The sequence below is a fragment of the Panulirus ornatus genome, chromosome 16 (assembly GCF_036320965.1).
Source record: "Panulirus ornatus isolate Po-2019 chromosome 16, ASM3632096v1, whole genome shotgun sequence".
Taxonomy (NCBI): domain Eukaryota; kingdom Metazoa; phylum Arthropoda; class Malacostraca; order Decapoda; family Palinuridae; genus Panulirus; species Panulirus ornatus.
This window is the reverse complement of record NC_092239.1, coordinates 30392871-30417625: the sequence shown is the minus strand read 5'-3', so window position 1 is coordinate 30417625 and position 24755 is coordinate 30392871. Positions and strand designations below refer to the sequence as shown.

At 41.2% G+C, this 24755-nt stretch overlaps 2 protein-coding genes across 3 annotated transcripts in view; one reads left to right on the top strand and one right to left on the bottom strand.

Moving 5' to 3' along the window:
• LOC139754204 (zwei Ig domain protein zig-8-like) overlaps window positions 1-23983 on the bottom strand; it is a 377483-nt gene extending 353500 nt beyond the window's left edge. Inside the window, exon 1 of one of the 2 annotated variants that reach the window (XM_071671440.1) lies at window positions 23259-23983. In XM_071671440.1, the coding sequence (XP_071527541.1) occupies window positions 23259-23313 (55 nt within the window). In that variant the 5' untranslated portion in view covers window positions 23314-23983. The remainder of the gene's footprint in view (window positions 1-23258) is intronic. The other variant, XM_071671439.1, reaches the window with a different exon arrangement.
• LOC139754203 (macrophage mannose receptor 1-like) overlaps window positions 9712-24755 on the top strand; it is a 140952-nt gene continuing 125908 nt past the window's right edge. The window contains exon 1 of the mRNA XM_071671433.1: window positions 9712-9921. Coding sequence (XP_071527534.1) covers window positions 9864-9921 — 58 coding nt within the window. The 5' untranslated portion in view covers window positions 9712-9863. The remainder of the gene's footprint in view (window positions 9922-24755) is intronic.

The following is a 24755-nucleotide window of genomic DNA, read 5'->3' as shown; positions in this document are numbered from 1 at the left end:
AGCCATTTCTAGATCGGATACACCTTCATAAGTATATACATAATCGTTCTCCTGTTAATTCATTCTCGAGTCAAAATCTCTCTCTCTCTCTCTCTCTCTCTCTCTCTCTCTCTCTCTCTCTCTCTCTCTCTCTCTCCAAAAAGGAATAGCGACATTCGACAGTTAACTGGGATTAACTTTCCTGACTTTACTATCAACTCGAAGTAAACGAGCAGAAGGAACGTTTAGCCTCCATCTAACACACACGCTGAATATTGAGCAGGTCAGTATGAATAAAGACGTCTATTAACGCACAACAATCATGATGCAATAACAACATACCACTTTATTAAGAAGAAAATCTCTGGAATAGTTAGAAATTGAGAAGCTTTCTACACCTTGGGTAGAACATGGCACAATGGCCTCCATCCGTAGCATAAGTTCTAAACCTAACTTTCCCGAAGCATTAAACAAACTATCATTATTGTCGATTATTCGGGGGATAACAAGATAATCAGAGCCAAATCAAGACGTCATCTGAGACCTTTATTTCACATGGAAACTAAGGTCAAGATGTCCTAATTCTTCATGTTTATACACATTAAAATCATCTTCGACCCCAAACACAATAAAAATCAGGACCATCCAAAACCTGCTTTAAGCACATACAAGTCTTGCTCGTTTGCTGCATTAACAATAAGTTAGAAAAATTACCTTGATGGGGGATATGTGGCAGTTTCCAGGTGTCGCTTAATCATCCACCGTGAAGCAGTATTCCGGAGGACACCAACCAGCTCGCCCGCCGCCAACACCGTACTACTCTTCGTTTTGATGGGTGATAAATAGCTCCTCGTGTTCCCTGTGAGGTTTCCATATCAACTGGCATGTGTAAGGCTTTACTGCCCCATATTACCTTTGTTTTACACTCAGCGTGCTCATGTGGTTCATGGCACGTGGTTCGTAGTTCATGACACGTTCACCACGACCGGACCCTTTCATTATTTGGCCTAACAGCATCAAACCCTAACGATGAAACAAACACACTGACTGTGAAGCTCATGTTTGCTATATTACTACGTAGGTCGCAGATCACCACCAGTACCACCGTCTCCTTATAATACGTAGTGGTAGTTATTTCACTGTTAAACTCGTTCCCATATGGCAACATTTACTGTATTTGATATCAAGTGGGAGGTTGTAAGGATACACGTACCAACCCTCCCGATATGCCACAAGTTAAGCGTATGCTTTCGGTAGTCGTCCATCACACCCACCCTGCACCGATACTTTCTGGAGCTGGTGTACATCTTTGATATTTTCGACAGAGGCCCAAGATGAAATCTGAGTGATTATCAAATCTAATGAATCATATAGCCCACGGCGGGAAAATCATTCCTCTCTCACTTGCTTGATCACAAAGCTTTGCATAAGGCGGTAAAGAACAAAATTCCGGCATGCTATAAGCAAACTTTAAAAAAAACTGGCCATGGACCTCCATCGTGTAGCAGTTAGTGTTCCAAGACCTGATTGATTCACAGGCCGCCCAGGGTCGAACGCATAGCTTCGAATCTTGGTAGCGTAACAGGTCCACAGTCAACCAGTTGTTCATCCATTCCTAGAGATTGGTCGATAAAATGGGTATCCAACTTATGCTAGGCTATATATATATATATATATATACATATATATATATATATATATATATATATATATATATATATATATATATATATATATATATATATCGTTAATGAAATGGCCTCGATTAGGGCCTCAGTTACCTGTGCCGTCTCAGCTAACAAACTGAACTCACTTGTTTAGGCTAAAAATAATATAAAACTGTACTGAGTTTTCTAAGGAACAGCATTTCTTCGTTTCCAAAAGGCATAAAACACTGAAAACATGTCCTCCAGAAGGAAAGGATGAATTAACGTGTAAACGGAACTATGATGAAATGATCATATGACAATGCAGACTTCACGTCACTGTGATATTGGATTGAGAACATCTGGGAACCCTGGGGGGAGGGAGGCAATCACGTATTAGCAAAGCAAGTGTCATGCATGCGTTGTACTGGCCCTAATAGTGCACAGGATGTTGCAAAATTATGAAGGCAACGTGAAATTTGCAGGCGCATCATTGACAAAGGAAGAGCAAGTAGAACATATCCAGCTAAATGCCAACTACTGATGCCGTGCGCTTCTGCAGCGGTAAATAGGATCCTACTTTGCTTGTGAAGCGGTTCCAGATATGTCCTCACTGTCGTGCATTCAGTTACCCGATACCCAGAGGTACTAGTCATGTTATGTATAAAGATAGCACATGTAGCTATGGTTTTACTGAGTGTATACAGTAGAACTAGGATGTACCCCGAGATACTGTCAACTTGGGAAATCACTTGACCTCTGGTGTGATCAAGAAAGAGCCTCTACTGTTCTCTGTTCAAGTACTGCCAAAGCCTCATATCATATAATGTGTGATATGTTAAGAAAATCTAATAGTGTTCTTAAAATTATCAGTAAGGAAGAGTTTACTTTTTCTTTGAAAACAGCTCTTATACTTACAAAAATATCAAATTAGAAACAACTTTGATACAAGGGAAGAAGCAAAAATAAAGACATGATAAATGCAGATACCCGTTTCTTCATCACAAAGAGCCTGATATTCCTTAATCTAATATAGTACACAACTACTAAAACATAAAGACAAAAAGCCAGTATCAAATCCTTACAACTAAACAGGTGTGTGTCACCAAGTACAAGAGAGACCCCAGCCAAATCTTCACTGTACACAATACAGTTGCGTTTACAGCAGTTTGTGTACCTCCAGCCTTGAACATACGGCCTTTCCCCAACTTGATATTATCATGGTTGTTGCCGTAGCGCCAGGAAGTGTATTGGTAATAATAGCTCCCTCATAAAGCATATCTGTAAACACAATATTGCGGTGGTCCCACAGGATCAACCACTATCTTTTCCATCACTACGCAAGTGGTCCACTCTACTGAGAGAAACCACCCAACCTCAGTCGTGTGTGTGAGGCGTGAAACATATTCATTTAGAAAACATAATTTCATAGTTACTAATGATTACCATTATAGATTCCATTATCGAAAGTGATTGTCCATTAGAAAAATTCTACGACCATTACATTTACGAGCCAAGACTCACTGCTCTTAGGCCAAATACCTGAATTGAGTGGCATCTCGAAATCACTGGCCCGCACTTTAGCTTTCAGAGCGTTACAGCTGTGTCTGAGTATTCGTGTGTGTGTGTGTGTGTGTGTTGTGTGTGTGTGTGTGTGTGTGTGTGTGTGGCCAGGAAGACGACCTTACAGCACAAGGGTACGAGTCTGGACCAAGAAGGTATAACCCCTGAGTACAACGGTTAGTGCCTTGAGCTACAGGGCCTAGCCTTTGATATGACTCTTAGAGATCAGATCAAAGGCCAGGTTAGTACATCCAATGGTAGAATTATCCTACTCAACAGATTAAGAGTTGTACATTCATAACAATGTTCCTGACAACATAGTAGAGGCGCGCCTCCATGTTGGCCATGGAAGAGTAAGCAAAGTTTGACACCCAAGTCTCGTCGGGGACTTGGCTACACAGATAAGAAAATCTGCATGACCTTAGGCTATTAGCCTTAGCTTAGTCGTATAAAGGCTATCAGTTCACTTTTAGTTATATTTACTTCTCATCAATATCTATATCTACTTCTCATCAATATTCATGAACTTGCAAAAATAACAACTCGCTGCCACATGCCACCGGTTACTGTGAAACAATCATGAAAATGTGTACAGTTTGCCTCCTTAATTTGAATACTGCAAAATAAATACGTGATATTTCAGTGAGTCAGTATTTGACAAATTTTCCTAGAATGCCACAGATAGGTCAAAATTTATTGTAATTACAAAAGCCACCTCTGCTAGTGTGGGATTATTCGGTAGCCATTTTTCTTGATGCTCCAGAAACGTTTGTCCAAGCTGACACACACACACACACACACACACACACACACACACACACACACACACACACACACACGTTAGCGAGGTAGGGAAAGGAAACAGACGAAAGATTGGCCTAGCCCACCCATATACACATGTATACACATACAAAAGCGACCACACACGCACATATACATACCTATACATTTCAACGTATGCATACATATACATACACAGACATATTCACATATACACAGGTACATATTCATACTTGCTGCCTTCATCCATTTCCGTCGCCACTCCGCCACACAAGAAACAGCACCCCCCTCCCCCTGCGCGCACGCGAGGTAGCGCCAGGAAAAGACAACAAAGGCCACATTCGTTCACATACAGTCTCTGGCCGTCATGTGTAATGCACCTAAACCACAGCTCCCCATCCCCATCCAGGCCCACAAACCTCTCCATGGTTTATCCTAGACGATTCGCATGCCCTGGTTCAGTCCACTGACAGCACGTCGACCCCAGTATACCACATCGTTCCAATTCACCCTATTCCTTGCACTCCTCTTACCATCCTGTATGGTCAGGCCCCGATCGCTCAAAACCTTTTTCACTCCATCCTTCCACCTCCAATTTGGTCACCCGCTTTTCCTTTTTCCCTCCACCTCTGGCACATGTGTCCTCTCTGTCAATCTTTCCTCTCTCATTCTCTCCATATGTCCAAAACATTCTAACACACCCACTTCTGCTCTCTCAAACACATTCTTTTTATTTCCACACATCTCTCTTACCCCTTCATTACTTACTCGATCAAAACACCTCACACCATTTATTGTCCTCAAACACTTCATTTCCAACACATCCATCCTCCTCCGTACAACCTCATCTATAGCACATGCCTTGCAACCATACAACATAGCTGGAACTACTATTCCTTCAAACATACCCATTTTTGCTCTCCGAGATAACGTTCTCTCCTTCCACTTTTTCTTATTCACTCCCAGAACCTTCGCCCCTTTCCCCAACCTGTGACTCACTTCCGTTTCCATGGATCCATCTGCTGCTAAGTCCACTCCCAGATATCTAAAAACTTCACTTTTTCCAGTATTTTCCAATCTTTCTCCATTCAAACTTACATCGCAATTAACTTGTCCCTCCACCCTATTGAACCTAATAAACTTGCTCTTATTCACACTTACTCTCAACTTTCTCCTATCACACACTTTTCCAAACTCAGTCACCAACTTCTGCAGTTTCTAACTCGAATCAGCCTCTAGACCTGTATCATCGGCGAACAACAACTGACTCACTTCCTAAGCCCTCTCATCCCCAACAGACTGCATACTCGCCCCTTTCTCCAAAACTCTTGCATTTACCTCCCTAACCACCTCATCCATAAACAAATCAAACTACCATAGGGACATCACACACCCTTGCCGCAGACAGATATTTACCTACTTATCCTTGATAAAAACTTTTCACTGCTAGCAACTTACCTCCCACACCATATACTCTTGAGAACTTCCACAAAGCATCTCTGTCAACCCTATCATATGCTTTCTCCAGATCCACAAATGCTACATACAAATCCATTTGTTTTTCTAAGTATTTCTCACACACATTATTCAAAGCAAACACCTGATCCACACATCCTCTACCACTTCTGAAACCACACTGCTCTTCCCCAATCTTATGCTCTGTACATGCCTTCACCCTCTCAATCAATACCCTCCAATATGATTTCCCAGGAATATATATATATATATATATATATATATATATATATATATATATATATATATATATATATATATATATTTATATATATATATATATATATGTTCCTGCATACAATATAAATCTTATGAGAGGCATGATGCCAGACCCGAACACTACCAACCTGAACACTTCCATCCGGTAATGCTTATTTACCAATGGCGTCTTCGTTACGTCTCTCCCTGTTCTATCTCATTCTTGTATCTTCCCTGACGATGTGATCATTACACGAAAGTGCACTTGGGATCTTATCGTGTTTCATTTTCCTCGTGGTCATTATTATCATTATTATTATTATCATTATTATGATCATTATCATTACTATTATCATTATTATTATCATTATTATCACTTCTTTTCTTTCAAACTATTCGCCATTTCCCGCGTTAGCGAGGTAGCGTTAAGAACAGAGAACTGGGCCTTTGAGGGAATATCCTCACCTGGCCCCCTTCCTTGTTCCTTCTTTTGGAAAATTAAAAAAAAATAATGAGAGGGGAGGATTTCCAGCACCCCGCTCCCTCCCCTTTTAGTCGCCTTCTACGACACGCAGGGAATACGTGGGAAGTATTCTTTTTCCCCTATCCCCAGGGATAATTATTATTACTATTATTATTATTATTATCATTATTATTATTATTATCATTATTATTATTATTATTATTATTATTATTATTATTATTAATATTATTATTATTATTATTTTCATTATCATTATCATCATTATTATGATTATATCATTATCATTATTATCATTATCATTATAATCATAATACTTGATCGCCGTTTCCTATGTCAGCGAGTAGCCCTAGGAAAAAGACAATGAAAGACCCATCCACTCATTTACGCACACATATACATAAACGCCCATACACGTACATATACATACATATACATATACATACCAACATATACACTTATACATACATATACATAAACATCCACAGATCAGGGGAGACCAGTCATCTGGCCTAGACAGTAGCTGATCCTGAGAAATCATACATCTGGCCTGGCCATTAGTTGATCAGGGGAGATCAGACATCTGGCCTGGACACTAGTTGATCAGGGGAGATCAGACGTCTGGCCTGGCCATTAGTTGATCAGGGGAGATCAGACATCTGGCCTGGCCATTAGTTGATCAGGGGAGATCAGACATCTGGCCTGGCCATTAGTTGATCAGGGGAGATCAGACGTCTGGCCTGGACACTAGTTGATCAGGAGAGATCAGACGTCTGGCCTGGACACTAGTTGATCAGGGGAGATCAGACATCTGGCCTGGACACTAGTTGATCCTGTGCTCAGGGATTGTATAGTCGTGCTCGAGTCGTACTGTTGTGCGCAAGGGTTGTATAGTTGTGCTTATGAGTCGTGCTTTTATGCTCAGGGATTGTATAGTCGTGGTCAAGGACAGAACCGTCTTGCTGAAGGGGTTAACCAACAGGTTTCATTAAAAAAGAAAAAAAAAAAAATGACGGGAAAAATGTTGCTACTGACTCCAGATAACTACAATTCCCTGTAAATACTGCTAGATTTTAGCAAACGTCACCTCTCTTGTGGAGTAGCTGTACAGTACCTCTTGTCCGTGAGAGCTGACGCCGTCATCACTATGTGACTGACTTGCCAACAGCAGGTCGGGATACCTGACTGCCCCACCAACCCTGCCAACTCCTCTGGAAACAAACTCCACCCTCCAGTGTCGAGTAGTTGACTATCGTGTTACCCGACGAAATGAAATGCTATATAAAGGCGCCTTTGTTCACAGTTATAGTAGAGACAGATGAAGAACGGCCTCGTGTTTATATATCTAAGAAAGTGAAATGGTTGAATTAGATTACCCTGTCTGAAGTATGGATGGAGCTTCGTTCGCAAATCAAAGTATTATATCTTAATACTTTCAGAAGACTATTGATGTAGGAAAATATGACCAATGGTAGACGGAGGCATACTTTCATCTCCCTATCGTCATTCCGGCCGTTGTAATCTTCCAATACACATCCCGCTGAAGTCACGTTTGATACACTTTCAGAAGCCGCACAGAGCCCGACAAGTAAACATGACCTTAGGTTCATCTCTGGAGTCAACGTCACGGGACAAGCATAAATATAACATTCCCAGACCTTCTGTACTCCTGCGTGAACCCACACACAAAGCAGTATGGGTAAACCCATCGTGGAGAGGAAAGCTACAGCTACTGGCAGGCCGCATTCATTCAGAATGAGACGCATGAGGAAGACGAGCCTACAGAGCGTAGCGTCACTATATGTGGGTTACTGTATCCTACTTTCACTTTCCTCGGTACTCGTCGGAATCTCATGTCTCTGTTCTGGTCTAGCCACTGCTTTTTACCCTTAAATACATCTATGGCTGCCATGTTCAGGGTTGTAAGAGTTCTCCCAAGGAACAATGAGTTTTAAAAGGTCATTTCAAAAAGTCGTTTCTTCCTTTTGTACAGTTTGGCGAGTCACGCTCCTCAGGCCTGATGGAAGCGTCTAGCGACCTGACTGTTTGACCTCATATGTCTGAAAGATGGACAAGCAGTTGGTGTGGGGATACACACATACTTGCATCTTTGATGATACGTATCCTAACACCTGACAAAATCAAGGCCTTCCCGTACTTTACAAGGAACAGCAAAACAGTGCTAAATATTGGGCATTGAAACCATAGTACCTTTGTGTTCTAATCGATTCAGAGACGCTGAGACATTTTGAAAAAGAAACTCCTTTAGTTTCATAACGACATTGGCTCCCGGATCATCGAATCAATCAAGGACAAGAGAACAATCAGCATTTTACTGCAACGCTTCAGCATGACTATCGAGTTGGGAACGCTAGTTGCATCATCATGCCACTCCTCCTCGCTCAGCAACGTCAAGAGCTTAATGGTCTGTAATGTAAACAAGTAACTTTTAGACTTTCACACTCAACTGTATTGTTCCTTGATCAATTGAATCCTAGAAAGTGAGTAGCACAGTAAATGAATAATTCAAAGGGTAATGGAGAGGAAAAAAAAGCAACAGTTAATTTGCTTCCATAACATGTGGCCCATTTACTGTTAATGAAGTGATGGTATCCCAGTCTCACACACACACACACATACACACATATATATATATATATATATATATATATATATATATATATATATATATATATATATATATATATATATATATATATATATATATTTTTTTTTTTTCATACTATTCGCTATTTCCCGCGATAGCGAGGTAGCGTTAAGAACAGAGGACTGGGCCTTTGAGGGAATATCCTCACCTGGACCTCTTCTCTGTTCCTTCTTTTGGAAAATTAAAAAATAAAAAAAACCAGAGGGGAGGATTTCCAGCCCCCGCTCCCTTCCCTTTTAGTCGCCTTCTACGACACGCAGGAAATACGTGGGAAGTATTCTTTCTCCCTTATCCCCAGGGAAATATATATATATATATATATATATATATATATATATATATATATATATATATATATATATATATATATATATATATATATATATATGTGTGTGTGTGTGTGTGTGTGTGTGTGTGTTACCGGTAGTTTCTTAAAGTAAGCATTCATTAAATCCCTGAGTTTCTGCTAAATTTTGTAACAAATTTCCTGATTATTATTGATTTTAATAACCATATGAAGCTGCTTTATCAACAGACTCTTCCCAGACTACTGCGTACTCCTCGTGTGGTGTACAGACAATACCTAACAAACAATCTTCCTAACTATGTAGCGTTGATGCAGCATTGTATGAGGACAAACTAAAAAGACGTAATCTACAATAATCAGGAAGGCGAAGGGGTAACGTAATTCGCAACGAAAGCGCACCTAGTTATTTGCAACTTCGTTAAGAAGTTTGATTGTGCAAGACATGTGACGTCGTGTGCTTACCAACCCCCCCCCCCCCCCCCCCCCCCCCCCCGGCAATACAGCGACAGTTTGGACACAGTGGTGGAGGAAGGCGAGGCCAGTGCTGGCAGAGTGTGTGGACTGAGAGGGGCAATGACGTATTTACAGCGGTCTCTCCTTGTTTTGTGCTTGTGTTGCGTTCTGTCACAAATCTGTTTCCTCTTTATACTGTGCAGAAAATATGCCAATAACTTGGAACAGAAATTCACTGTAGAACTTTTCAGAATAATAGTTGAAAACGAGAAAATGTTGATATGGTGGCGACAGCAGTGTAAGCAATCCCAGTTAGAGTCTACAGCAAAAGGTAAAACGTTTCATTTTGTATGTAATGTGAAGTATATTATGATGCTATTGTGATGTGTGCATTCGTCAGTGAATTAACGAGGCAGAAGTGTGTAAGGGAGACCGAAGGGAGGTTATAGAAGTTAGGGAGGAGTGTGCAGGGGAGAGAGAGGAGTAGGTTACAGAGTTTAGGGAGGCGTATGTGTAGGAGAGAGAGAGAGAGAAGGGTGTTATAGAGGTTATAGAGGTGTATCGGAGCGAGAAGAGGGAGGAGAGTTACAGGGGTAAGGAGGAGTGTTGTGCTTCTTTGTGACATGTAGTTTGAAGGAACCGTGTTGTAGGTGGAGCTAGGGTGTCTCCTGGCCAGTGTACAGGTTGTGCTTACCACGTATGTAGGTCAAGGTAGTAAGGAGCTCGCAGTCTCATAGTTGACATTTGAATTTATAAACTACGTTAGATTACTGTTTTTCTTTTTTGGTCTCCGTAGTAGATGACTAGGTTGACTTTATTATTTATGAGGTTAATGTTTCTGGAGACGATGTCTCCAGAAACATTAACCACACAAATAATAGTCAAGCTAGTCCTCTACCATGAAACAGAAAAACGAGCAACCTCATCATGAGCAAATAGCTATACAAAAATGATCGTGTACTACGAGACATGGACATCTCCAGAAATAGTTATTATTATCATTAATCGCGAACACTGAGATCAGGACAAGAGAAGCAGCCGGGGAAACCATGAAAAAGGTCTGTGAGGCCCAGTGGTGGATATGGGCTTGGTTACGGTGGTTTTGGTGTATTGGAATTACAAAGGAATTCAAATATAAACGGGCCACTTGGTCCTTTCGAGGCTGTTTGTGATAGTGGATGCTGTCAGAACTCACAGAATAATGAGGTAAAAAAAGGCATGCAGATAACTCAAAGATAATAACCTCCAAATAGTCATTTTCATTATAGAGGCGCAAATAACGAAAGCCGTGGACTTGAAGCTAAGTATCTATGATGTTTATTCTTAATCGTATCTATAGTAGTACTTTCAACCACTCTCCTTCGCAAATCGTTCAAAATGTTAATGATCATATTGAAGAAAAGCACTTCTCATTCGAGGTAAATCGTTCGCCCACGAGTTTGTATCCATTACTACGAGTAAAATTAGACGAGTCTCAGGTAACTTGATAGATCAAGATTATGAAAGCCTTTGATCAACTGGAATACTTATATTGGATCACCTCTTAACTTTTTCGTTTCTAAACTAAATAAATTCCAGTCGCTTAATCTAATCTTAGCTTCTTAGTTCGGGAATCATCTTGGTTGTTTGACATTGTACTCTCTAAAGTGTCTTTATTTTTAGGAAGGACGACCAAAACTAAACATAGTATTTAAGATGAGAACGAACCAGTGAATTGTAGAGTAAGGATGATTTTCCTGGACTTAGATTTATAAAACTAGAGAACGAATGTGAGAGAATGCCGCCTTTCTTTGTCTTTCTGGCGTTACCTTGCTAACGCGGTAAACGGCGACCAATTATTAAAAATATATATCATTAAGGTACTTGTCTTGCCATGACTAGATGTAATGATAGTTTTTGCTCCAATATTCTATACCTCCACAGGTGAAAGAAAAATTTTGTTCACGTATGTGTTATATTTCCCTTCTTGAACATCATATGGTTATTTCTGGTCATTTTATGTCTAATATGAAAAAACTATCACTTTTGAAGATTACCAGAAGATATTGTCGTGAGTTGTGATGTCAAATTCATCAAGTATTTTGATAATTTCTTTTAGATCTACTTTGATGTGCGATTTAGAGAATATAATTTGTCTTGTTTCATCAGGTTTATTATTGAGCGACAGTACTTCTTTACTTTATTTTTTTTTTTTTTTTTTTTTGGTTTTGTCATGCACGATCAAATCTGGTGACCTGAAATGTAAAGTGTATTCTGAATGAGGTCTGACTAAGCAACTGTAACGAGTAACTTTTGTGTCTTTCCTTTTAAGGGCTATTTTTCCAGCCGTGAACTCCGTTTGATTCACCATATGTAGATGGCTATTTACTATATGCAACTGGCTGTTTACTATATATAACTGGCTGTTTACCATCATGCTGCCTGTTAACATATGTAGCTGGCTATTTACCATATGTAGCTGGCTATTTACCATATGTAGCTGGCTGTTTGCCATATGTAGCTGGCTGTTTGCCATATGTAGCTGGCTGTTTGCCATACGTAGCTGGCTGTTAACATATGTAGCTGGCTATTTAGCATATGTAGCTGGCTGTTTGCCATATGTAGCTGGCTGTTTGCCATATGTAGCTGGCTATTTACCATATGTAGCTGGCTGTTTACCATATGTAGCTGGCTGTTTACCATATGTAGCTGGCTGTTTGCCATATGTAGCTGGCTCTTTGCCATACGTAGCTGGCTGTTTACCATATGTAGCTGGCTGTTTACCATATGTAGCTGGCTGTTTACCATATGTAGCTAGCTGTTAACATATATAGCTGGCTATTTACTATATGTAGCTGGCTGTTTACCATGTGTAGCTGGCTGTTTGCCATATGTAGCTGGCTATTTACCATATGTAGCTGGCTGTTTACCATATGTAGCTGGCTGTTTACCATATGTAGCTGGCTGTTTACCATATGTAGCTGGCTGTTTGCCATACGTAGCTGGCTGTTAACATATGTAGCTGGCTGTTTGCCATATGTAGCTGGCTGTTAGATATATGGAGCTGGCTATTTACCATATGTATCTGGCTGTTTACCATATGTAGCTGGCTATTTACCATATGTAGCTGGCTGTTTGCCATATGTAGCTGGCTGTTTGCCATATGTAGCTGGCTGTTAACATATGTAGCTGGCTGTTTACCATATGTAGCTGGCTATTTACCATATGTAGCTGGCTATTTACCATATGTAGCTGGCTGTTTGCCATATGTAGCTGGCTGTTAGCATCTGTAGCTGGCTATTTACCATATGTAGCTGGCTGTTTGCCATATGTAGCTGGCTGTTAACATGTGTAGCTGGCTATTTACCATATGTAGCTGGCTGTTTACCATATGTAGCTGGCTGTTTGCCATACGTAGCTGGCTGTTAACATATGTAGCTGGCTATTTACCATATGTAGCTGGCTGTTTGCCATATGTAGCTGGCTGTTTGCCATATGTAGCTGGCTATTTACCATATGTAGCTGGCTGTTTACCGTATGTAGCTGGCTATTTACCATATGTAGCTGGCTGTTTGCCATATGTAGGTGGCTGTTAAGATATGTAGCTGGCTATTTACCATATGTAGCTGGCTGTTTACCATATGTAGCTGACTGTTTGCCATATGTAGCTGGCTCTTTGCCATATGTAGCTGGCTATTTTCCATATGTAGCTGGCTGTTTACCATATGTAGCTGGCTGTTAACATATATAGCTGGCTATTTGCCATATGTAGCTAGCTGTTAACATATGTAGCTGGCTGTTTGCCATATGTAACCGGCTGTTAACATATGTAGCTGGCTATTTACCAGATGTAGCTGGCTGTTTACCATACGTAGCTGGCTGTTTACCATATGTAGCTGGCTGTTTGCCATATGTAGCTGGCTGTTAACATATGTAGCTGGCTGTTTGCCATATGTAGCTGGCAGTTAACATATGTAGCTGGCTATTTACCATATGTAGCTGGCTGTTTACCATATGTAGCTGGCTGTTTACCATATGTAGCTGGCTGTTTGCCATATGTAGCTGGCTCTTTGCCATATGTAGCTGGCTGTTTACCATATATAGCTGGCTGTTTACCGTATGTAGCTGGTTGTTAACATATGCAGCTGGCTGTTTGCCATATGTAACTGGCTGTTAACATATGTAGCTGGCTATTTACCATATGTAGCTGGCTGTTTACCATATGTAGCTGGCTGTTTGCCATATGTAGCTGGCTGTTTGCCATATGTAGCTGGCAGTTAACATATGTAGCTGGCTATTTACCATATGTAGCTGGCTGTTTACCATATGTAGCTGGCTGTTTACCATATGTAGCTGGCTGTTTGCCATATGTAGCTGGCTCTTTGCCATATGTAGCTGGCTGTTTACCATATATAGCTGGCTGTTTACCGTATGTAGCTGGTTGTTAACATATGCAGCTGGCTGTTTGCCATATGTAACTGGCTGTTAACATATGTAGCTGGCTATTTACCATATGTAGCTGGCTGTTTACCATATGTAGCTGGCTGTTTGCCATATGTAGCTGGCTGTTAAGATATGTAGCTGGCTATTTACCATATGTATCTGGCTGTTTACCATATGTAGCTGGCTATTTACCATATGTAGCTGGCTATTTGCCATATGTAGCTGGCTGTTAACATATGTAGCTGGCTTTTTACCATATGTAGCTGGCTATTTACCATATGTAGCTGGCTGTTTGCCATTTGTAGCTGGCTGTTAACACATGTAGCTGACTATTTACCATATGTAGCTGGTTGTTTACCACATGTAGCTTGCTGTTTGCCATATGTAGATGGCTGTTAATATATGTAGCTGGCTATTTACCATATGTAGCTGGCTGTTTACCATATGTAGCTGGCTATTTACTATATGTAGCTGGCTGTTTACCATATGTAGCTTTCTGTGTACCATATGTAGCTGGCTATTAACATATTTAGTTGGCTATTTACCATATGTAGCTGGCTGTTTGCCATGTATAGCTGGCTGTTAACATATGTAGTTGGTTGTTTACCATATGTAGCTGGCTGTTTACCATATGTAGCTGGCTGTTTACTACATGTAGTTGGGTATCTACCATATGCATCTCTGTTTTCCTTTGCATATTCTAAGTTATTCCTGTTTTCGATCTGAGATCTTTTTCTTCTATTATGTTTGATATTGGCTCACTAAGCTTTCAATATCGATAACTAATAATTTGATTTTTCAGTAAGTATTATTCTGCATTTGTTAACATTGAAGTCAAGTTGTCATTTCACCGACCAGCAATTATTTGTCTAAATCACGTTGAATAGTCGAAAAGTCTTCCTTTATCAGGGATCTATTTCGTAAGTTTCATGACATCAGCAAATTTACAAATTCTACTGGTGGATCCCGTCTCTCGATCACTGATATAGATAACAAAATGTATGAATACTAGGTCAGACTTGAGGAAACTCGCTCACCCTGAGTCAGTCAGATGTTTACCCGTTAAATACCGGTCATTATTCTCTATCCGAAAACCAATCCGCTATCTATACGAAAATTGGACTTCCCGTGTCTTGAGCCATAACTTTACCAAATAGTCTTTAATGTTGCACTTTATCGAATGTTTTTTTCTTAGAAATGTAAGAATATAACAAAGATGCTTTTTAAATCCCAAGCACTGTATACACATGACTGAAAAACTCTATCAAAATATTTAATCAAAAATCTTTTATTACAAAACTCAAGTTAATAATCAGTGTTTAAGTTATTTGAAAAACTGTATATAGGATCGAGCAAGGCGTTAATAATGGTAGATACAGAGCTAACATGCATAAATTTCAGCCTTTGACCTTTCCTTTCTTTATTCTTTTTCAATAATCAATCCAGCTCAGCTATTAAGTCTTACTGTCCAAAACACTTTTGCATGAAAGTCATTACAGCAAGGTATGCACCCCACACCCTACACCCCACACCCTACACCCCAAACCCTACACCCATCCCGCACCCTACACCACACACCCCGCACCCTACACCCCACACCCCGCACCCCACACCCCGCACCCCACACCCCGCACCCTACACCCCACACCCCGCACCCTACACCCCACACCCCGCACCCTACACCCCACACCCCGCACCCCACACTCCGCACCCTACACCCCACACCCCGCACCCTACACCCCACACCCCGCACCCTACACCACACATCCCGCACCCTACACCCCACATCCCGCACCCTACACCCCACATCCAGCACCCTACACCCCACATCCCGCACCCTACACCCCACATCCAGCACCCTACACCCCACATCCCGCATCCTACACCACACACCCCGCACCCCACACCCCAGCATTGATATCCAATAAGCAGAGTACCATCAAAAGCCCGCAGGAATACTCGGCAGCGAGTTGGTTACAGGAAAAGCTCTTTACTTCGTTTTCTGGAGAGCCAACGACCTGAAACTCATTGTAGGTCTTATGGCGCGGCAAGAATATACCTTTGTGATGATTGGATGCTGCACATATGGTTTCATCTTTCCCAAGAGTCATTAAGGTACAATACAGCACAACTGGTCACGCTAACAGACAAAGAGGATGCGAGCTGGCAGTCTCTCTCCTACATCCAGGCGCTGATATCTTACGGCCAGACTCGTGTAGAAGTGTCCCTGCATGAATGCACATATGTTGAGCAGGATACAAGCAAGATATTAAGCCAGGAAAAAAGGAGTCTAATCGGAGAGTGGTCCAAAAGACAAAATATCTTGCTATGAATATCCTCAGGAATATTCTAAGAATACAGAACTGCACATTGATTATTCTATCAGTATTTGTGTGGATGTACCTTCTGAGAGTAATGTGTCCCAATCATACAATGCATTGTAAGTGTAGCTCCGGGTGAACAACATTCTGAATTATGCGTTTTCTGGTAAGAAAGTTTTTCCGAAAGTGATTTATAGCAGGAATGTGTTCCACCATAAAGATTTTATGGAAGGAAACTCTTCCCGTAGTCCAGCAATCCTGTGTGTGTTCCTACATCTGGTAAAGTATAAGGAGCTTCAGGACACTTTAAGAAGGGATTGCACGAGGTGCTGCTGCACCAGGATGGTCTTCTATCACAAGTGTCTTTCAGTTTGCCAGTTTTTTTTTTTTTTTTTTTTTGGAGAGTTTTTTCAGTCTGAGCGTACTATGGGAAGATGTTCTTGTTGATCAGTGATCTAAAATGAATGTTTTACAATATGAGGTATCTGAAGCAGTGTTAACTGAAAGGATGTGTTAAGAGATGGAGGCTACATCAGCCAGGCATTGTCTCAGCAGGCGATTGATTCAATAAGTTTGTCGTGTTATAGTAAGCGAGGGTTGTACGTAAACGCCCTCCACAGGAGTTTGTCAAAGGACAGGATTCCATTGGGTAGTGTTCCACAAAAAAAATCCATTAGCAGTGCATTAATTGCGATGTATTAGGTTGGTCTTCCCGAAAAGATTTTCTCCAACATAATGATTCAACACAGGAAAGTGTCCAAACAGGGTGTATTGCTGTTTGGAAGTTTTCAAAGATTGTCTCAAATGAGGTGTGACACTTCATGAAAGTGCTCCAGACTGACTCTGAATGACTGAAGTTCATTTCCTCTCTTATTCTGTCGACATTCCAATCGGCTCTGGGTTTGTGCCACACTAACGCTCTTGTACATCTCTGCAACATCAACATGCGTAGGAAATGGCTTTCCTGTCCCTGAAGGGCGAGAATTGATTCTCATGAGTTTGATTCATGATGACCTTTGACCCTTGTGACAAGCGTGGAACTCAACCAAGCGTAATAGACCAGAACAAAGACAGTTATCACAGCACGTAACAAAAACACAGCATCAATGCAGTACCATATATACTGTATGACGGCATGCGACATAAATACAATACTATTACACGCAACATAATACCACTTCATGCACCATCAATACAATATCATAATGTAAATGTAATGCCATCTCACGCAAAACGAATACAATATCGTTGCAAGCAACATAAGCACACTATCACTTCATGCAACATAAACACAATATTACAGTAAAACACAACCTGACAGCACCCGACTTAAATACCTTACCATTCCATGACACAACACAATATCACTGTATACAGTAAGACACAATATCACGTTAACAAAAACTCAATATCACGTTAACAAAAACACAATATCACTTTGCTTGGCATAAACCATAAAAGAATTATACTCGTATTTTGAAGCACTTAAAACATCGACAGACAAGAATATGAACTTGACAGATGTATACTGAAATTTCATTTGGTAACAGAAACAATGACAACTGGACAACATTTTTAGAAATACTCACAGTAAAGATAAAAATATCATTATGTAAGATAAGCCTGGTCTTTGACTAGTTAAAACTTTGAGTTAACATGAAAGCAGGTCACAAGTTGCGTGTCCTATTGCGGTTCACGAGGAATGCAGGATAGAACGCACAGCCAGCATCCCAAAGACAGTACTTACTTTATTGACCTGAGCCAAGGGAACGACTAATATCACTGTGACTCTACTCCCTAATGAGCGAAAAGGAGAACTATAATATACACCTGGCAGATCTTGGAAGACATGGCTTCCAGCCTGCACTTACAAATTAGTTTCTAACTGGTACTACAAGTAAAACGACTACAAAGTACCAACATTGACATAAAAAAGCTTAAGTGCAATAAGAGAAAACGGTGTCCACTTCCGAGGCCAAATTCATTTGATACATCACCAGCATCAATCAGAAGCATCGAGGACTGAACAGCAGATAGATCTTGGAAGAGACAGGACAAGAAACTACAGAATTTGCCAGACCAGTCAAGTTATAGCATTAATTTAGACCCGTGGGCCACTACCACGAGAGGGTACAGGAACATCACTACAGCTGGTGGGGGAAAAAGACTCCAAAATCATCATAAGATAGACGTATGGGAAGTGCTAGCATCGGCTGTAAACAGCTGCTTTAAAGCTGTTAGGTGCAGCAGTTGTTATCGACCATCACTAGACCGTTAAGTGTCTCTCTATCTCTAAACCTTAGTTTTGAACGAAAAAATCTTATTTTTTCTTCAAGTGAAACTTATTCTATATTAATATGGTTAATATGGTTAGTTTCCTAGAAAATAAGTAATGTAACTTTGAAGTCAGTTTAACCTTACATGTGAATCTACGGAATTTTTTCACATGTGTATGTTTCAAAAGTACATTTATATCCTGTTGTCTTAGTCCAACAAAGGCAACGAAATACTGCATACTGCTATGCTCATTTCTGTAACAACAGTATCCTAATGTTCCTTTAGATACCGTGTGGTTACAATTCCTTATGTATCACCATTTTACTGCTTAGAGGGAAACAGGGTGTCATAAGTATGGAGACAGACATGAGCAAATCATAAAGCTCTGTGTATCTAAGTTTCAGTTAATAAAACGTTACATGGGACACGATATTTTGTTGTGATAGTAAGCATAGCAGGAAAACTACTGAAGGTGACATTGTAACATCAATATTAGTGAAGGTCTAAACAAACTGGATGGCTTTATTGTAGACAATATTTGCAAAAAGGTTCCCTTTCTCGACCACACAATAAAATTCAATGACAGGCATGTTGCCAGACTTAAACGCACCCAAACACCACCACCCGGCGACGCTTGTTTACCAAAGGCGTCCTAGCTACCTTTCTTCCTTATATATAAACAGACTATTCTATATCTCATTCTTGTATCTCCTCTGATGATGTGAACATTACACGAAAGTACACTTAGGAACTTATCGTGTTTCATTTTCCTGTGGAATACCTGCATATACTAGATCACACGCACCACTATGACCTCTTGCCATTTCATTACTCACTCGACCAAACCACAATATATGGTGTGAGGTGGTTTGGTCGAGTAAGTAATGAAAGGGTAAGAGAGATGTGTGGAAATAAAAAGAGCGTGGTTGAGAGAGCAGAAGAGGGTGTTTTGAAATGGCTTGGGCACATGGAGAGAATGAGTGAGGAAAGATTGACCAAGAGGATATATGTGTCGGAGGTGGAGGGAACGAGGAGAAGTGGGAGACCAAATTGGAGGTGGAAAGATGGAGTGAAAAAGATTTTGAGTGTTCGGGGCCTGAACATGCAGGAGGGTGAAAGGTGGGCAAGGAATAGAGTGAATTCGATCGATGTGGTATACCGGGGTTGACGTGCTGTCAGTGGATTGAATCAGGGCATGTGAAGCGTCTGGGGTAAACCATGGAAAGTTGTGTAGGGCCTGGATGTGGAAAGGGAGCTGTGGTTTCGGGCATTATTGCATGACAGCTAGAGACTGAGTGTGAACGAATGGGGCCGTTGTTGTCTTTTCCTAGCGCTACGTCGCACACATGAGGGGGGAGGGGGATGGTATTCCATGTGTGGCGAGGTGGCGATGGGAATGAATAAAGGCAGACAGTGTGAATTGTGTGCATGGGTATATATGTATGTGTCTGTGTGTGTATATATATATATGTGTGTACATTGAGTTGTATAGGTATGTATATTTGCGTGTGTGGACGTGTATGTATATACATGTGTATGGGGGTGGGTTGGGCCATTTCTTTCGTCTGTTTCCTTGCGCTACTTCGCAAACGCGGGAGACAGCGACAAAGCAAATTAATAAAAAAATAAATATATATATATATATATATATATATATATATATATATATATATATATATTTATTTTGCTTTGTCGCTGTCTCCCGCGTTAGCGAGGTGGCGCAAGGAAATAGACGAAAGAATAGCCTAACCCACCCACATATACATGTATATGCATACACGTCCACACACGCAAATATACATACCTATATATCTCAACGTATACACATATATACACAAACAGACATATACATATATACACATGTACATAATTCATAGTCTGCCTTTATTCATTCCCATCGCCACCTCGCCACAATGAAATAACAACAAAGGCCACATTCGTTCACACTCAGTTTCTAGCTGTCATGTAATAATGCACCAAAACCACAGCTCCCTTTCCACATCCAGGCCCCACACAACTTTCCATGGTTTACCCCAGACGCTTCACATGCCCTGGTTCAATCCATTGACAGCACGTCGACCCCGGTATACCACATCGTTCCAATTCACTCTATTTCTTGCACACTTTTCACCCTCCTGCATGTTCAGGCCCCGATCGCTCAAAATCTTTTCCACTCCATCCTTCCATCTCCACTTTGGTCTCCCGCTTCTCCTTGTTCTCTATACCTCCAAGACATTTATGCTCTTTGTAAAACTTTCCTCACTCATTCTTTCCTTATGTCCAAACCATTTCAAATCGCCCTCTTCTCCTATCTCAACCACACTTTTTTATTTTCATACATCTCTCTTGCCCTTTCATTACCTACTCGATCAAACCATCTCACACCACATATTGTCCTCAAGCATTTCATTTCCAACATCCATCCTCCTCCGTACAACCTAATCTATAACCCATGCCTCGGAACCATACAACATTGTTGGTACTACAATTCCTTCAAACATGCCCATTTTTGCTCTCCGAGATAATGTTTTCGCCTTCCACATTTTCTTCATGGCTTCCAGAACCTTCGCCCCCTCTCCCACCCTGTGACTCACTTCCGCTTTCATGGTTCCATCCGCTGCTAAGTCCACTCCCAGATATCTAAAACACTTCCTCCATTTTTTTTCCCATTCAAACTTACATCCCGATTAACATGCCCCTCAACCTTACTGAACCTAATAACCTTGCTCTCATTCACATTTACTCTCAACTTTCTCCTTTCACACACCTCTGCAAACTTAGTCACCAACATCTGCAGTTTCTCACACGAATCAGCCACCAGAGTTATATCATCGGCAAACAACAGTGACTCACTTCCCAGGCCCTCTCATCCCCAACAGACTGCATACTTGCCCCTCTCTCCAAAACTCTTGCGTTTACCTCCCTAACATCCGATCCATAAACAAATTAAACTACCATGGACATCACACACCCTCGTCGCAGACCGTCATTCACTGGGTACAAATCACTCTCCTCTCTTCCTACTTGTGCACATGCCATACATCCTTGGTAAAAACGTTTCACTGCTTCTAGCAACTTACCTCCTACACCATGTACCATTAATACCTTCCACAAAGCATCCCTATCAACCCTATCATATGCTTTCTCCAGATCCATAAATGCTACACACAAAGCCATTTGTTTTTCTAAGTATTTCTCGCATACATTCTTCAAAGCAAACACCTCATCGACATATCCTCTACCACTTTTGAAACCACACTGCTCTTCCCCAATCAGATGCTCTGTACATGCCTTCACCCTCTCAATCAATATCCTTCCATATAATTTCCCAGGAATACTCAGCAAACTTATGCCTCTGTAGTTTGAACACTCGCTTTTATCCCCTCTGCCTTTGTACAACGGCACTATGTATGCATTCCGCCAATCCTTAGCCACTTCGCCATGGTCCATACATACATTGAATATCCTTACCAACCAATCAACAACACAGTCACCACTTCTTTAATAAATTCAACTGCAATACCATTCAAACCCGCCGCCTTGCCGGATTTCATCTTCCGTAAAGCTTTCACTCCATCTCTCTTTACCAAACCATTCTCCCTAACCCTCTCACTTCGCACACCACCCCTACCAAAACACCCTTTATCTGCCACTCATTATCATCAAACACATTCATCAAACCCTCAAATTACTCACTCCATCTTCTCACTTCATCACTACCTGTTATCATCTCCCCACTTGCCCCTTCACCGTTGTTCTCATATGTTCTCTTGCCTTACGCACGTTATTTACCTTCTTCCAAAACATCTTTTTATTCTCCCTGAAATTTAACAATACTCTCATCCAAAATCTCATTTGCCCTCTTTTCTAACACCTTGCACCTTTGTATGTTCGTATGTATATATGTATGTATGTATAGTTACGTTTCCGGTCCTACTTAGGTAACGTCAGGAACTGAAATCTTGACAGAGTAGTAAAGGTAAAAATTTCGTACATCTAAGTAGTTTCTAACATCCCTGGCGTATTTAGCGTAAAGGCCTTACCCTGACGTGACGGCCTTACCCAGACATGAGGACACTATCCTGGCGTAAGAGTATTACCTTGACGTGACACACACTACCCTGGCTTAATGGACTAACCTTGATGTGAGGACCTTATTTTGTCACAAGGCCTTTCCCAGACGTGAGGGACTTTCTCTGATGTGATGGTCTTACCCAGTAACGAGGGACTTATCCTAACATGAGTGTCTTACCCTGACTTGAGGTTCTTATCCTGACGTGAGGGTCCTACCCTGACGTGAAGGTCTTACCTTGACTTGAGGATCTTGCCATGAAGTGGGTCTTACCCTGACTTGAGGGTCTTACCCTGACGTGAGGATCTTACCCTGAAGCGGGTGTTACCCTGACGTGAGGATCTTACCCTGACTTGAGGGTCTTACCCTGACGTGAGGGGTCTTACCTTGACGTGATGGTCTTACCCTGACGTTAGAGTCTTACCCTGACGTGAGGGGTCTTGCCCTGACTTGGGTCTTACCCTGACGTGAGTTTTACCCTGACTGACTTGAGGTTCTTAACCTGACGTGAGGGTCTTACTCTGACGTGAGGGTCTTACTATAGCATGAGGGTTCTCGCTGGTATGAGGGACTTACCCATGAGGTGAGCTGCGGCGACGCAGGCGGCCACCAACAGCAGGATGCGGTCCATCTTCCACTCCCGAACTTTTACTTGTACCTCCTCGTATCCTCTGCCCACCTGCAGCTCACTTGGTAATCTTTACTACAACGAAAAATGTCTCCTGTACATTTGTCCCCGGTACATCACATTTTGTTTTCTCACATTTTTTCCTTTTACTGGTTATTAGTCTTCACTTTTTATGACATTCTTCTTGTGAAGAAAACTAATCACGAGAATAAACACGCCTATCTGATAAGGTTGCTCACAGCATTACTCAGTATAGACTAGTACAGTCAGTCAAAACCACAAGTGCTGATCTTTTCACTCAATGGTGTTTGTAGGGCAGTTGTAAGGCTTTTAGGCAGTCGTTATTATTCTCACGTTCTCAAAACGTTTGGAAAGTTTTGTATTATAAACTAACATGACTGATATAAGACGTTTTTCTTCGTTTGATATCCACCACTTACGTTCAATACTGTCAGCATTTGAACATCTAATTCAAATCCACTTTTTTTCATTCTGTTTTATCGGAAAATAAGCTAATCTCATTGTACACCACAGCACACCTTTCCCACAAAAAAATAAATATTTGAAAGGTATTTAAATAAGACAAGGTACGTGAATCACACGCTCCGACGACACGCGCAGTGTTCCGTGTACTATTTTAAGGTTAACCCCCTGTCGCAGTCAGAGTGCTACTGACGCTCCAGCGGCGCCCAAGCGCCTCCGCTCGGGATAGTTGCCAGTCACCTCCAGCATGAGTGACACTTGTTCGTGTGGGTCAACTTGCTTGTGATTGCTAGTTCCAAGAGTTGACGTAACCTCCATAATCTGTCGGTCAGGAAATTGCTTTTGTCTCAGGCCTCATTACTGACAAGTTTTTCCTCCTTCACGAGAGGAAAGACCAAAATATGGGCGAAGGAACGGTTCATTCAATGAGGTAAAACGAAAAAAACAAAGAATGGTGTGACTTCTTTTTCCTATTTCTTCAGTAAGATTGTTTCTTCGCTGTCTGTTGTTGTTCTCAACAAACAGACCACTTGTCCAACTTAATATGCCTTCACTACTTTTGCACATCACTTTCACGTCTGTCACTTATTTGCCTAAGCCCACTCCCAGCTTTTCGACTAAGATGTAGTTATAGACATTCCACCTCAAGCCCGTCTTGCACGTTCACTCCTTTGTACCCCTGTCAATCGTCACCTGTCCCTATTCACCCACGTGAGGTAGTTTGATCGAGTAAGTAATGGAAGGGTAAGAGAAATGTGTGGTAATAAAGAATGTGATTGAGAGAGCAGAAGGTGTGATAAAATGTTTTGGGCATATGGAGAGAATGAGTGGGGAAAGGTTGACAAAGAGGATATATGTGTCAGAGGTGGAGGGAACAAGAAGTGGGGGACCAAAAAGGAGGTGGAAGGGTGAGAGTCTAAAAGATTTTGAGCGATCGCGGCCAGAACATACAAGAGGGTGAG